Genomic DNA, 14,632 nt, shown 5'->3' on the forward strand with positions numbered 1-14,632 from the left:
CTTCAGTCTCAGCAGTAGACATGTTGTCAGAGGTAGCGTTCTAATCTCCATCCTACTGATCTGTCTTTGTTTTTCTGTTGTCCTGGAGGAGTGGGAAAGGGAAGAAGGTATAGCAAAACAAATGTCATTACAGCTGCAAATACTGAACTTCGTTTTGTTGCTTATTTGGGTATCTATGTGTTCCTGTCAAGACTGTGCATTGTCCTGTGTGTCCTCAGGAAAAGTGCTGATGCCCCTCTGACCTTATTGCAGCATTTCAGAAGTCTCTCTGGCTGTGTTCCAAGGAAAGAAAACCAAAAACTTTCATTAAAAGATTGCACTGAAACCAGCTTTTCTCTTTTTTTAGTGTCTAGTCATATGTGGCTGTGACTGTGAGTCAAACGCTTGCAGCTCCTTCGATGTGAAGCTATGAACAACATTGCTCTAAATAGCCAAGAATTTATTTGTGTTACGTCTTGGGTCTGCAGCTCATGACCACGCAGTTGTACAGGAGCCATTCATGTATCACTACAAGTAGTTCATGTCAAGGAGAGCTGCCTTTCCTTTTCCCTGCTGGAGGGCAGGAAGAGCCACACAGGTGGGTCTGTGGCTCTGTGTGGTACCTTGGTGCCTGCAGTGCCTTTCCTGTTCTGAAAGTCTCAGGAATCTGCCATTAGATACCATTGAGGAGAAGATAAATGGGTCTTTTGTTTGATTCATGAAGTTTTATTTTGTTCTTATATTTTAATGTAGTACGTACTTAGGCAGAGCCCTAATTTGAGTGGAGTTTTAAAACCTGCTTAACGCTTGCTGGACTTGCAAGGATGCTTCTTGAAAACTACCAATGAGCAGGCAGGAAAGCATAGCCCCTTTAGGATTAGAGGATGTTCTGTTCAACTCTTGCCAGTACGTACAGGAGGACGTGAATAAAAGTATGGAAAGGGACACATAAAAGTTTAGAAATGCTGGTACTGATGTGGTGTATCAAAGCACAATTAGAAGCTTTTCTGAAAGTGTTGCTAAGCAGACTGAAATCAGCAGTACTCTAAAGCGAGAGCCTGATTTTGTGAGATGAACAGCCCCATTTTCTGCCCAAATAGGTTCAGATAAATTAATGTGACTACTGGACAATTATACACTGCTTATCTGACTGAACTTCCAGTCCTAAGGATTCAGCATTTCTGGAAGGTTTGCTCAGCTGTGGAAACCTTTAGTGAGACATTTTAAGTGCAAGAGCACAGGCAACATCAGCTGATAGAATCTGCCATTTCCAGCTCTCTAGTACCACATTACTTTTTTCTTCCTGGGGCTCCAATTTTTAACACTTTCCCCACACCAGGAGATTGATGTTATTCTTATACTTAAAACAAGAACTATTTATGGACTATTATGGAATGTTAGTTTAGGATCACTGATGCACACAAATTTACTTAATTTCAGTGACAAAGTGACATGTGTATTTGGAATAATAAAGAACAGATTTAATTCCATGCCTACCAGCAAAAGTTTGTTATAAATAATATTCTTCCTCAAGTCAACAACACTAAATTTTGTTTTAATTAAGGCAGATATGCTGTTGTTTAATCCAATAATATATATTACAATTAATAAATTACTTGAATTTTCTCTCACACGCTGCTTGTAGAACAGTATGATCTTATTTTTAATATGTTGAGATCTTGGAAGTCTTCTTGCTCCTAGTGTAGTCTGAAATTTGTAGGCTAAACAGATGTCTATTGAATCTTTAAATGTCATGACACTAAAAGGTAGGCAAAATTTGACTATTTTACTTTTCACTTTTTTCCTGTCAGTGCTGTACTTGGCACTGATACCTGCTCAGAGCTTTGAAACTCCCGTGTTTCTGAATGTAGCTTAACACTCTTCAAGTTTTTTATTGCTTAGCTGCAGTGTAGTTGGGAGTTGCACATCTGTGACGATATATGTTTGGCAAAGAGAAAACATGAATATCTAATTGCTGCCATATCTGACCTGTGCCTGTGTCTTTCTGCTCTTTCTCCCAGGCTGCATTCTTCAACTCCATTAACTTCTCAACTTTCTTCTTCAGCTCTTCCCAGTCTTACCAATTTCTTTCTAACTACCCTTACAACCTTCTTGTTCCCCTTTTTAGCCCATCCTAAAGATGCTTGTGGAGAATGCAGCTCTGCCATTTGCCAGAACACAAATCCCTTCCTGCTTTGTGTGAGGACAAGCATTGATGTGGAGTAATCACCAACAGGCATCATCAAAGGTGCAGGAGACCTTGACTCTGGAAACCACTTGTAAAACACCCTTTAAGATCACTACAACCCAGGGACACTTGGTCTCACTGATACACTGGAGCCTATATATGTCTGTAATCAGTTTAAAATGCCAATGTTTGTTGCACTGGGATTATACTGATGAATATGTTATGTATCCATAGCATGTTTTGTCTATGTTATTTAGGCTTAATGTGTGTATTATGGTAGGAACTGGATGAGTCTGTATGGATTTTCAGTGTTTTCAAACAGATGAGAAAGGGAATTTTTGTAATAACTTACAGAATGGCTCCAAACATGAAAGTTTCTGGACTTAAAAAAGCTCAAAGGTGCATGTTTCATCTGAAATAATGAAGTGGAGCATAAGCATGGAGCTGAGAAGTGCCTCGATGCTGTTATAGAAACAGGCACTGTGGAAGGCAGGGTGATTAAAATTTTGAATTCAGTGTTTTGGGTTTTCCAAATTAAATGACAGAACTGTACAGAAAGAATTGTTATTCAAGAGGTGCAGTGAGAGTGGTAAAGTTTGACATCTTATGCACCTTTAGGCCACTCAGAGTAGGGGTGTGAATCCAAACTCAGCACAGCTGGGAGATACTACTTCATGCAAAGGTAAGATACAACAGATGAGTTGACTGGGGTCATGCTGCAGGGGCTGGGGGAGAAAACCTTTCCCCAGACCATGCCAAGCAGCCTGCAGTTACAGGAGCTGCTGTCTCACTTGGGAGGAGAATTTGATCCTTCGTCTTGCACAAGAGAGAGGACTTATCTCACTCCTACTCATCCTATGAATCAAACTGACTATTAGTGAAGTCTGTACCTCATTTTTGTGGGGAGCTTTGCTCCTGACCCAGTGTTTTGTAGAAGGACTTAGCAGGCATGATTCATTAATAATTTATCATTTCCTTGGAGGAAGGAGCTCACTGTTCATGCCTCACCACGAGAAAAAGAGCAGGGACTTGTCCAGGGTTCCTGGAGATGTAGACAGCTGACTGCCCGGGTGGTGGTCTGGAGCGGTGCATGGACAAGATGCAACAGCGTGACATACTGTCATACCGACACATCACATACCTGTGATGGGGAATAATGTTACTTCCTTATATCCTAAGTAAGCATGTAGTTGCCAGACTTCCTGTTCATCTTTCTCTGCTTGCTAGTCTGCTAACTTATTCCTCCTTCTTTGAACTGTTTGAAGATCGACAGTGTAAAAATAGTAGTGGGAGAGAAGCCACCTTCGTTGTAAGTGGTGAAAGAGTTTAATGGTGAGAAAGTCACCCCCCAGTCCTGTGAGCTGGTGGGAGATGGTTGTGGCAGAATCAGGCTGAAGCTGGTGGGAGCTGTCAGCATGGCACACCTTCACAGATGCTTCAGTCTCTGGTGCTGTCACTCCTTGTGCCCCACACCCCAGAAAAGCTGATAAACTGGATCGATGCAAGCTTTGGATTAGGCAGTTTATTGGATTGAGTTTGGCAAAGGGAAGTGATGGATCCAGAGCACAGCTGCTCTTTATGGCCTTTGCAGTGTCACCGGTATCAGAATGTCACATCAGCTCCTTCTGTCGAGCTAATGTGAAGACAATGTGAACACTGAATGCACAGGAGTGCTGCTGGTGGGGATGCAGTGAGGCTGCTTTGTGAGACGTGATGTCACCCCACGCACAGATCTGCTGAAATTAGGAACTAGAGGTGCTCGCTGTGGCATGGAAGATTATTCATACACATTCAAATTCTTCACTCAGCATGTGATAACAGGCAGCCTGTTATCTTGCTGTAAGGGTTGTGACCAGAGCACTATAGAGTCATGAAGATTCTGAAATATCTCTTGACATTAAGAATTTTCTTTGCTTCCATGGCTTGAAATGGACATAGTCCAGTGAACTTCCTTAGATCCTGCAAGAGACATCTATTTGCTAGTTTGTTTGGGGTTTCTGTTTCTGCAGTGCTGAAAATGATTCCTGGCTTTGCTCTTGCAAACTGGATATTGTTTTTCAGAATCTGCTGGGCTATTATTAAGTAAAAACCTGCATATTATAATAAGTATAGGATTTAATAACTACATTTAAAGTAGTTTGTATGGTATAAATTTAGAATATGTCTTAAAGCTTTCTGTCAGCATGTCTAATGTTCTTACTTGGGTGGTAGTCATTTTACCTTCAAATTAAAGTAAAAACAAGCTACGATCAGAGTCATGATTTGTCACTCCAACTGTTATTAGTCATTGGTCATCAAGATGCTTATCAAATCACCTGCTTCTAAAGAAGTATATTAATTTTTGCTAATATGTATGAAGAATTTCCAACTCTACCAAACTCTTCAGCAAATTCTGAAACTTAATTTGGGTTGAATTAATCTTATCCAGCTTCAGGCACTCTGCTAGCCTAGACTCCTGGGCTGCTGCTTTAACCACTGGAGAAGGCCGTGTCGGCAGAAGATGCCCACACTGCTTATCTCAGACCTCTGCTGTACAAGGGATCAAATTGCTGTCAAGGTATCCATCTCTCCCCACTGAGTCTAGGTCTGGACAAGTTTAGGGAAAGATGTAAAACTGGCATCTTGACCAGAGCAGTCTCTGTAGTTCTCTGAGTAGGCATAAAGAGGACAATTTCGTTGCTGCAGCTTGGCTGCCCGTCCCCTGAGGAATGAAGCCTCAGGATTTACCCATTTTGTAAGTACGATGTCTGAACCTGTGGCATTCATTTGTTAATTTTGCCTGCTCAAAAATGTCTTGCTTTCTTGGCTTTGTGTTCGGCAGCACTTCTGCCCCAGCTTGGAGCCCCTCCGGCGCAGCGTAAACTCGTTCCCCAGACTTTCTTTCCCTTCCGGCTTCGGGCACCGGGCAGCACGGTGCCTCCTCACCGGCAGCCAGCCGGGCGCTCCGGCCGCACCGGGGCAGAGCCCGGGGCAGAGCCCAGGGCAGCCCGCGGCGGCGGGGGCGGTGGGCGGGCAGCAGGGGGGCAGCGGCGGTGCCCGCCCCCTCGGTGCCGCCCGGCCGCCGTGCCCCTCCAGGGCAGGAGCTGGCGGAGCGGGGCGGGGAGGGGGGGACCAGAGGAGACTAGGCGTGATCGCCCGAGGCCCCTCCTGCCTGCCGGGGAAGCCTTAAAACACCCCGTCGAGGCGCTGAGCCCCGCACTCCGGAGCCCCGACCCGCGGGCAGAAGCGCCTGCCTGAACCGAGAGTCGCTCCGCTGCAGCCGCCGCCGTGAGTGCCCCGACGGGGGGGGCTCAGGTTTGGGATTGGGAACGGGGCCGGGGGGTGCGGGGAGGCCTGGGCCGGTCTGGAGCGCGTTGGGGCGGCCGCGCTGCTCCCGCCGTCGAGGGCGGGGGGTGAGGTGGATACTGACGGCGGCTCTCCCTCATCCCACCCCGGCGTGCAGATGCAGGGCACCGTGAGGCTGTGGGTGTCGGTGCTGACTTTCGCCCTGTCGCTGCTGGTCTGCCTGGGGACGCTGGCAGAGGCGTACCCCTCCAAACCGGACAGCCCCGGCGAGGACGCCCCCGCAGAAGACATGGCCAGATACTACTCGGCGCTGAGGCACTACATCAACCTCATCACCAGGCAGAGGTAGGCACAGCGGCCCTGCCAGCATCCCCCTTTCCCGATCCCTGGGCTATCTTTTTCCTTGGCGAGAATCAGGGGAAGAAAGTGGGGTGCCCCCTCGCACCTGGGTTTCTTGCCTTGCTTCCCCCACCGCCACAGATAGACTCCCTCAGAGAGTGACAGCCCTGCACCCTGGTTTCTCCTCTGGGTTTGGAGCTGGATTTCCACCAAGTTGGCAGGAGGGGCAGGGGTGACAATGCTGCCTCTGCTCTGCTTTCTAGACGTGGCACAGGCAGTCTTGTAGGCAGAAGCACGATGTGCAGGGCAGTGGGCACAGGGGGACAGGGAGAAACCCCCCAAAAAGGGAGCTAGAGAGAGGGCAGTAGGAGCAGTTCCCCACTTCTGTTGCTGCCACTGACTCTAGTGAAGATTTTGATGTGAAAAATTGCCCCTCTGGCTTTGCTGAGTAGTTGTAGTAGTCCAGATGCTTTGTGGTTTACCAGCTACTTCATGCAGCTGTGTGTGACAAAAAAACCCACTAGTCCTAACAAAAACTCTCTCAAGACCACAAGCAAGAACCCAAGCCCAAGCTGAAAGAGAAAAGAGCATAACTTGAACATGCCTGACTCTAAACTGGCTTTCTGGGGATGACCCTGCTTTTTTAAGTAAAGGCTCAATCTGAAAAAAGTGCTAATTATTGAAAAAAGGAATCCTTTTCTTTGGAAGCATTTGTCCAGTTTAGACTGTGTGATTAACAGAAGTTTCCTCTTGAGGTCCTCAAGCACTGTGTGACCCAGTAGAGCTTTGACATATTTATCTGTTTCTTTAATATCAAAAACAGATGAGAAGTCTGAAATTAGGCTTTCATTTGTCCCTCTAGAAGTCTGAAGAATTAAATTATGAGGGAGGTTATCATGTAACTGAGAGCTTTCCCAGCAAACCCATAATGTGGTCTGCCAGTGGACTAATAGCGTAACACAGATGAAGAGGCTGATAGAAAAACAGTTCTTCTGTCCTGGACTTTTAAAGCAATATTCCCATCTTGTTCATGGGTATGGCAAGCTTCCATGTGACAGTTTGTGCTTGGATCACTTTTTGTCTAGAAAGCTGCTAAAATAATCCAACCCTCGAGTTCTGCCTCTTCTTCCTTGGGTGCTGTGGGATCTCCAGGCTGGTCTCTCATTGTTGTTTCTTTCCTCTCAGATGTCAGAGGTGGTTCCTGTCCAAACCCAGGTCATATTTAAAAACAAACAAACAGCCCCCAAACCAAACAAATGAAAATTCCTTCTGTGTTGAACCCCTGCTTGCTTTAATGTTGACTGTGTAGCTTTTTACTCTTTTCTGGGGTGCAAGTACACAGCTCAGAGAGTGAGACTGTTCTCATTCTTTTCTGTGAATTTGGGTTCTGAAATAAACTGAGATAGTTATTGTTGCAGATGGATGAAACAATGCCAAATTTAAATTTTGTTCTTCAGGTTTCACTTAGATTTCCCACCCACCCCTTCATATTTAAAAGGAACAAAACTGACCTGGAAGTACAAGAAAGCTGGCAGAAAAAAAACAGCAATAAAAGATGGCAATTTCATGATACACATTTTAAAGTTCACTATATAGGTTAACTAAAAAAAAAAACAACAAACAAGACAGATGTACTGTTATCACTGTGTATTATATTAACAGTGCAAAATTTAAATAATTTCTGTCTCATTTTAGAAAGCTTAACTGAGCGCCTGGAGGTTCCTTGTTTCAGCAGTGACACAGCCCTTTGCAAAACCAGTAACTTCTGAAGCATTTTAGACTGGTCTAAAAATCATTTGGTCTGTTTCAGCAGAGGTGCTGGAGGCTTTCTATCTTGTTTCAGACTTTTGCCACTGCCTTTTGTGCTTGGTGCTGCTCAGGAGCCCTGTGCCAGGATGGAGGAGAGGAGTCTAGAGGCTCACCCTGCTCCTGAGGCTGTGTGAGCAAGCTGTGCTCGGCATCTCACCAGATCTGGTGCCTGCAGCTTGATCACTGTGCAACTAGTGAGATGAAATAGTAGGAGCACACTGAGGAAGGATGAGATCAATGCTTTGTTTCTTTTCAAGTTCATCTGTCTAGTCTTATGTGATGATTTTGTGATTATAAATAACCTTCTGGCTCATCCTCCTGACTTCTGCTTCTGATCTAACCTAAGCATTTGAGTGTCATTCCCCTCTGAGCTACTGAGACCCACAGGATCTTCACCCCAGCTCCCGTGAAGTTTCTTCCTTCCAGACCATCTTTCTTGTCTTCAGTCCTTGTCTGTTTGGCAGCTTTGGTCTCTCTTTTGAGATTCTTCTTCTTCTTCAGATTCATCTCACTTAGCTTTAGACATCTATGCCCGTCACCTTTGTACCCCTTTCAGGTTAGCTGAGGGAAACAGGTACTTCTAGGATACAAGTCACAAGGGCCTGTTTCAGACTTCTAATTTTGGATGAGATCCCTTGTAACTTAGGTGCCAGGTCTTTATGAATATAAAGGGAGCCTAAGGTGACAAACACAGCTGCAGACTCCTGCCCTGCAGATTTCTGTTTGTGGATCAGCCCCACCTCTGTCCTCAAAACCATCCTGTGGTCTTTGCCTCTTACCCCTCTACTGCACTGTTCTGGGGGCTTTTATTCAGATCTCATCTTTCCTTGAGTTACTCCTCCTTCTGCTACCTGATACTACCTGTACTCCCTCTTGCCAACAGGCCCTCTTTCCTTTATCCCTCATAGCATGCTCTTGCATCTCTCATTCTTCTGTGCTGTAGCAAAGGAATAAGGCCATTCCTGTTGGAAATGGCTTGAACAATAGGCAGGGCAGAGGATATGAAAGTTTGTCAGAGTGAGACAGTACTCGTGCTCCCACTTCATGGCAACACCCTTAACGCAGAAGGGAGCAGATCTAAAGAGCTTGGGATTTTTGAGCAGTTTTCTAAATCAAGCCCACAAGATACTTCTGAAATCCCAAAGCCAGCCTTGGACATCAATGGGATTTGACTCCCAAGACCCAGGTTTTCATAGGAAGATCTGAGATTTCACTGAGTCTGAAATGCTGTATCCTTAAGCAAAGCAAGTACATTTGATCTGCGATTGTTTTGACTTCAGCTGGATCTGTGGGTTATTATGCTTAAAAAAGGCCCTGAGGTCTCGAGCTGAGGATAAAACCTGACTAGGTATTTTCACAAGTCTTGGAGTCTCTTTCTTTTAAAACAGCTATGGTATTTGATAAAAATGTTTCCCTAACAGCAAATAAAGGCCTGGCTTTCTGTGCTGACATTGTCTCAGGGCTGGGTAGGGTAGACAAGGAGAAAAGCACAAAGCAGCTGGAGCAAAGGTCTCCCAAGGCATTTGCTTCAGTAAGAAGAGATTGACTTTGTCCGTGGCCTCATTGTATTATGGCTGTAGCATGGTTGTTTCCCAGTGGCAAAAGTATGGGGTAAGCAGGAGGCTCAGGCATCTGACATGGGAAGAGCAACTGCTCTTTTGCCAGCCCAGTTGGTCACAGTTGGCAATTGCTTCATGCGTAGCTTTGCTGTGTGAGAACATGGTGGGTCCATCCAGCACCACTGGTCTAGCCCAAGGCACTCAAGGGACTCATATAAATACAGTCATCTTTGTGATTTGCCCAAATCTCTGCACTCTGGAGAACTGCTACTGATTTCTCACTCAGACAAAACTGTCCAAGAGATTAGTGGGAGTTTTGCCCAAGCGTGAGCTGCTGGAGCAAGTTGTTCTTTTGTTAAATTCGTATCTTTAAAACAATAGTAAATTAGATTTCCCTTCAGTTGAAGTCCAGATCACATACATATTAATTGGAATAAGGAAAGAGAAAGAAATCCCTTTGTGGTTATGGAGTGCAAGGTATTTGATTCAGCATCATGCTTGATTGCGTTATTGTAACAGCATTTTACTGTGGCTGGTTCTTCTCAGACACCTGCTTTCAGTCAGTGTAGACTAAGAAATTTACTTTAAAATTCTGAAACTGGTGCTTTGTCTTTCTGTGGCACAGGTGATGTACTAAAACGATTCAGTCAATACACAAATACAAAAAGTTGAATAAAATGACTGAAAAGTTAGATATGTTTCTGCTCTTCAGTAAGTCTTGCTATCGAGTGGTAAAACTACTAGCTTTTGAAAGACAGTTTGGGAAGGTTTGGGGGTTTTTTGTGTTGTTGTTGTTGTTGTTTGTTTGTTTGTTTGTTTTTTGTGTGTGTGGTTTTTTTTCCCCCAAAATTTAGATCAGTTAATTGGAGCCACATCTTGCCAGCAATGGATAAAATCTTAAGTCCTTAATTACACCTTCAGTTTCTCTGGAATCAGAATTTCACTTAAGCAGCGTTCGCAAGGCTGCTGTTAACATGCTTTGTGATTCAGACTAATTACATACACAAGTTACAAACCATGATGCTAATTCTTTCCAACCAAGGGAGCATTTGCTTAGAGTTACCACTCTTAGACTAATGAAACCTTACAGTGACAAAGTATCTGTCAATCTGGCTGCTCATTGTTGCTTCTGTTTTTTCCGGAAAAGAGATCAAATTTCTTCCCAAGAACCAGGAACTGCAGTACTTTAAACTGTTAAACAATCTATAGTATGCAAGAGTTAAGAGAAAAACAAGGAATAGAAAGTCAGCTGCTGTGTAAAATATAGGACAAAGGTAGCTGGTGATACCCATGTAATCAAAGAACTCTGATTCAGAAAGTTTTCTCTCCCACGTTGTTCAAAAGTAATGATTTCCTGGGGGTAGCTCAGTTTTTACAACTTAATGTGCTGTGTGTTGGGCAGCCACAAATGTACAAGCTATCATAAAAAATCTTGGCTAGTTCCTTGGATAATACAACATATCTGAGTTAGTTTTCTATTCACTTAATAAAATTGACTCCTTATGCTACAATACAAGTAGCATTGAAAACAATGCAAGCACTAATGAGATGATGAAACTGGGTTAGCAGGCAGGAATGACATGTTTGGAGGTCACCATCGTGTGTGTAGCTTCCTGCCCCTTCCTCCATGCTCTCTTCTCAGGAAGGTGTAAGGTCCTACAGTATCCAGAACAGTCATCAAACTGAGAAATATTCAGAGTTTCTCAATACTATCACATAACACGATTACAGAAAAAATATATTCAAAGAAATTCTGAAGAATGAACATTTTCTAGCATGGTTAAGTTAAAATACTTGTCAGAAAGTCATATTTATGTCTGCTCTATTCAGTTTTTCTGAAAAGATATGTCTAATGGTTCTGTGCTTAGTCTTCATTTAAAAAAACTGACATGTGAAAAATGTACTCTTTTCTGTTTCCTTAGATATGGAAAGAGGTCAAGTCCAGAGACACTGATCTCAGACCTCTTGTTGAGAGAAAGCACAGAAAATATTCCTAGATCCAGGTATGTATGAAGAAATTTTGAGGTGGGTTTCACTTGTCTGTATAACTGTATAACAGTTTCATTTGTTATCAATAAATACAGTTCACAGAGAGAAAACATATGCTACCAACAGCTGGGTAAACATGTGCTGAAAAAACATTTTAAATTCCTTTTCTGTTAAGAACTGTCACCATCTGTGAATGAAATAAATGCCTTACCAGGTATAATGTAGTCCAAGCTCCTCATTTCCTGATTTTGGGAGCAGGCCATACCTGCTGTCTGGAGAAAGGAAAGAATTCCCACACCACTTGCCCCTCACTGGACTTTGTTGCACAGAATTGTTGCTGATGCCTGAAGACAGATTAGAGCCCTCAAAACTATGTATTTCTACTAATTTCCTACTTAAACAGGTTTAAATTTTTCCTCTAAATCTGTGTGAGTGGTAAATATGCAGACATTAACATACACAAATGCACAGCTATGACTTTAAAATGCAGTATTTCACATTGGTTTTGTACCTAATACTTTACAAATGGAAAAAAGACCATTGTCTTTCCATTTGCACTGGGTTTAAAACAACAGTGGGGTTTCAAGTAATTATGGGATTTCAAATGTACATACTGTGCTTATCTATTTAGATAATAATACTTTAGTTACAGTACTGACTACAATTTACACGACAGAAAAGTGAATATGTAGAAAAACTAAGATGCAGGGGGAGTTTTGGCTCATGAAAGAAAATATTTGTTTTAATTTTACTCAGAATCAAGCATGAATGAGCACAGTTTAAGCCTTCATTGATAGCCTAAAGTTTGCTGATGATACTTCTACTGCAGAAATAAATGTTTTATGCAGTAGCCGTCTCAGGAGCCTTCAAGCAAACGCTCTGCACTTTTCATCAGGTGTGCGAAGGCTCAGTTAGACTAGTTAAATACTTAAACATAGTAGTATATAGCACTGAACTTAGGGCATGATCTTGTCACTGAGGGGTGGCTGGAATTTCCGCTGCCATCAAGGGAGGCTGTCCACGAGGCTGGCGGTTCCGTGCGTAGGAACGCCATTGACTTGTGGTTCGATGACTAAACCACAGCTGCGGGGATGCAATTTTCTCTGCAGATGCTTATGTAAAAAACTGCATGGAGTGCAGTGAAATGTATTAAGACTATTTTGTTTTTGGTAATGATGAGGCAGAGCCCTCACATAATGGGAAATTTCTGCTGCCATGAATTTGAGGCAACATACAGGGTAGTACAAAGCCTAATACTCTCTAATTTTCACCCCTTTGTAACAAATCTTTATGGTTATTATTATTGTTTCAATAAATCTATTTTTAACGCACCAGGGAGCAAAAGCTCATGAGCAAAATAACAAACTAGTCTGCGTTTAAGATCAAGAATTGATGAGAAACAGATTTTTATTTCATACCCCCTGTAACAGCGCTTTAAACTGAGCATGGTATTTGTCATTCATCGATGACAATTATGGCAGTACTGGGAACAATGTGTCTAGTTTCCTATGGATACGTTTTCTAGGATAAAACACTGTATGGATTCTGAACCCCATTCTGGCTTTTTCCTCCATGTGAGGGCATAATTAAATCTTCTTTCTACCCGGTCCTGTGTTTCATGGCACATCAGGAATTTAGTATCTCTGAGATATCTATACCTCTCTCTGACTTGGTTGAAATTGTCCAGAGGGCTTGAAAGCTGGTGGGGAAGTTAGGGAAGGCATGCAGGGGCAGGCAGCTCCACACACAGCACATAAGCCCAGGTACAACACCGCTGCCTTCATCCTGGAAGAAGCCAGGCTGAATGAATGAAAGGCAAACTGGTGTTATGAGCTTAAATTAATCAAGTATATGTTTTAGAAATAGTTATATATGCAGCCAGTTGGTTGGTTTGATTTGCCACTTAACTTTTGCTGACTCAAATATGCCCCAAAGTATTTTGCTGTCCAGGAGTATGTCTGACCATATGAAGAAAGTTTAGGGAGATTCTTGTAGAAACCAGTTAATAACTAGGAAGTTAAGGAATAAAAAAAGGAGGCACCTTGGCCTGAGTACAAGTAAGTTCTTATGACAAAAACATGTGATGTGGCATGTTTCTTATCTTGTTGACCTTGTGGAGTCATGAGAAAATGTTTACTACAGGATGTGTCTCTCCTAATACCACCTCTTCAAAAGTCAGGTATCTCGTGTGAAGTGCTTGTCTAGGCTGCCTTTTCAGTCAGTCGAAGGGACTGATATCTCCAAAATGAGCCTTCCATCCTAAAATGGACAGCATATCAATTGCGCTCTCAAGGTGTCAGTGTCTTTCCAGTGAAGGTGGAGTCAGACTAGATGTTTAATCTAGGCTAGATGCCCAACTTTTATATAGGAAGAATTTTGGCAAATGCATTTTCCCTGGCTTCTCTCCATGTTCTCCCACTTAGTGACTTTCTTTTGGTGTAGACAGAACAGCTGTTGGCAAGCAGAAGACCTCTGGATCAAATCCTGCTCTCAGCACCTCTTTCACCACATTTCAAACATTTGATATTATTGAGTAGTGGAATACCATTATAAGATTTTCAGATGGTGGCTGTGAACTTCAGTTTTGTTTGAAGGTGCTTACAGCATAATATGATTCTCTTGGGAAAGTGTTTACTTCTGAGCCAGACTAAAAATACATATCTTAAATAATCTTTGTATTTCAACATATCATAGTTTTCTAGCTGAATTTTGGTAAGTGCTACTTGATGGCTTTGCACTGAGTCTCAATGGTGTAAAACATGGCTCCAGAGCAGCAGCATGAAGGGGCAAGTTCTGGTATCAAATGATAGACTTTTGGCCATCCAGAATGCCTCTGCTTCGATGGGAGTTGCATATCCAATCTTCAACTGCAAATATGTATGTATTCCATATTGCTGCTGTTATTAAAATGAACATTTTAGATAGTTCTAACCTCAGATTTTTCAGAAGAAACTTTAAAATGTGTTTAATGTTGTCTTTTTTTTAAATTCATAATGTGTATTGCAGGTTTGAAGACCCTTCGATGTGGTGATGGAATTTTCAGCACACCATCAAAACTTTTCCTAGTTTTCAGTTCATACTCCACACCTATGAAGCAATTCATAGCATCATTCCCAGTGCATGCAGCCATTGTACTGAATTCTGTAGAGTTTTTCCTTCATCATCTTTGTATATACATTTATTTAAATAAATTATTTGTGCATTCCAAAATATAACATATTAAATGAAAACAAGAGTTGTTTTAAACTATTAAAACTGAATTATAACTTCTCTGCAGTCTAAATTAATATGGACAACAATAGTAGCATCACAGTTATTACAGTAATTACTGTCCAAATAAGATAAAGACATCATTTGTTGTGGCCTGAAACTCAGCTCAGCCACTTGATTTATGCAAAACTGTTTAAAATGATTTATCACAGACTACATAATTTGGGAAAATAATGTTCTGAGACGCAATTTTTCAGAATCACCATACAAAAAA

General features: G+C 42.5%; 1 protein-coding gene across 1 annotated transcript; it reads left to right on the top strand.

The window, feature by feature from the left end:
- The first annotated feature begins 5,331 nt into the window (after positions 1–5,331).
- NPY (neuropeptide Y) lies at positions 5,332–14,421 on the top strand. Its single transcript, XM_051612384.1, has 4 exons — positions 5,332–5,434; positions 5,610–5,797; positions 11,082–11,162; positions 14,155–14,421. Exons 2-4 carry the CDS (start codon positions 5,610–5,612, stop codon positions 14,177–14,179), a joined length of 294 nt encoding a protein of 97 aa, XP_051468344.1. The 5' UTR covers positions 5,332–5,434; the 3' UTR covers positions 14,180–14,421.
- Positions 14,422–14,632: the final 211 nt, after the last annotated feature.

This window comes from Apus apus, chromosome 2, assembly GCF_020740795.1.
Source record: "Apus apus isolate bApuApu2 chromosome 2, bApuApu2.pri.cur, whole genome shotgun sequence".
In the NCBI taxonomy this organism is placed as follows: Eukaryota; Metazoa; Chordata; class Aves; order Apodiformes; family Apodidae; genus Apus; species Apus apus.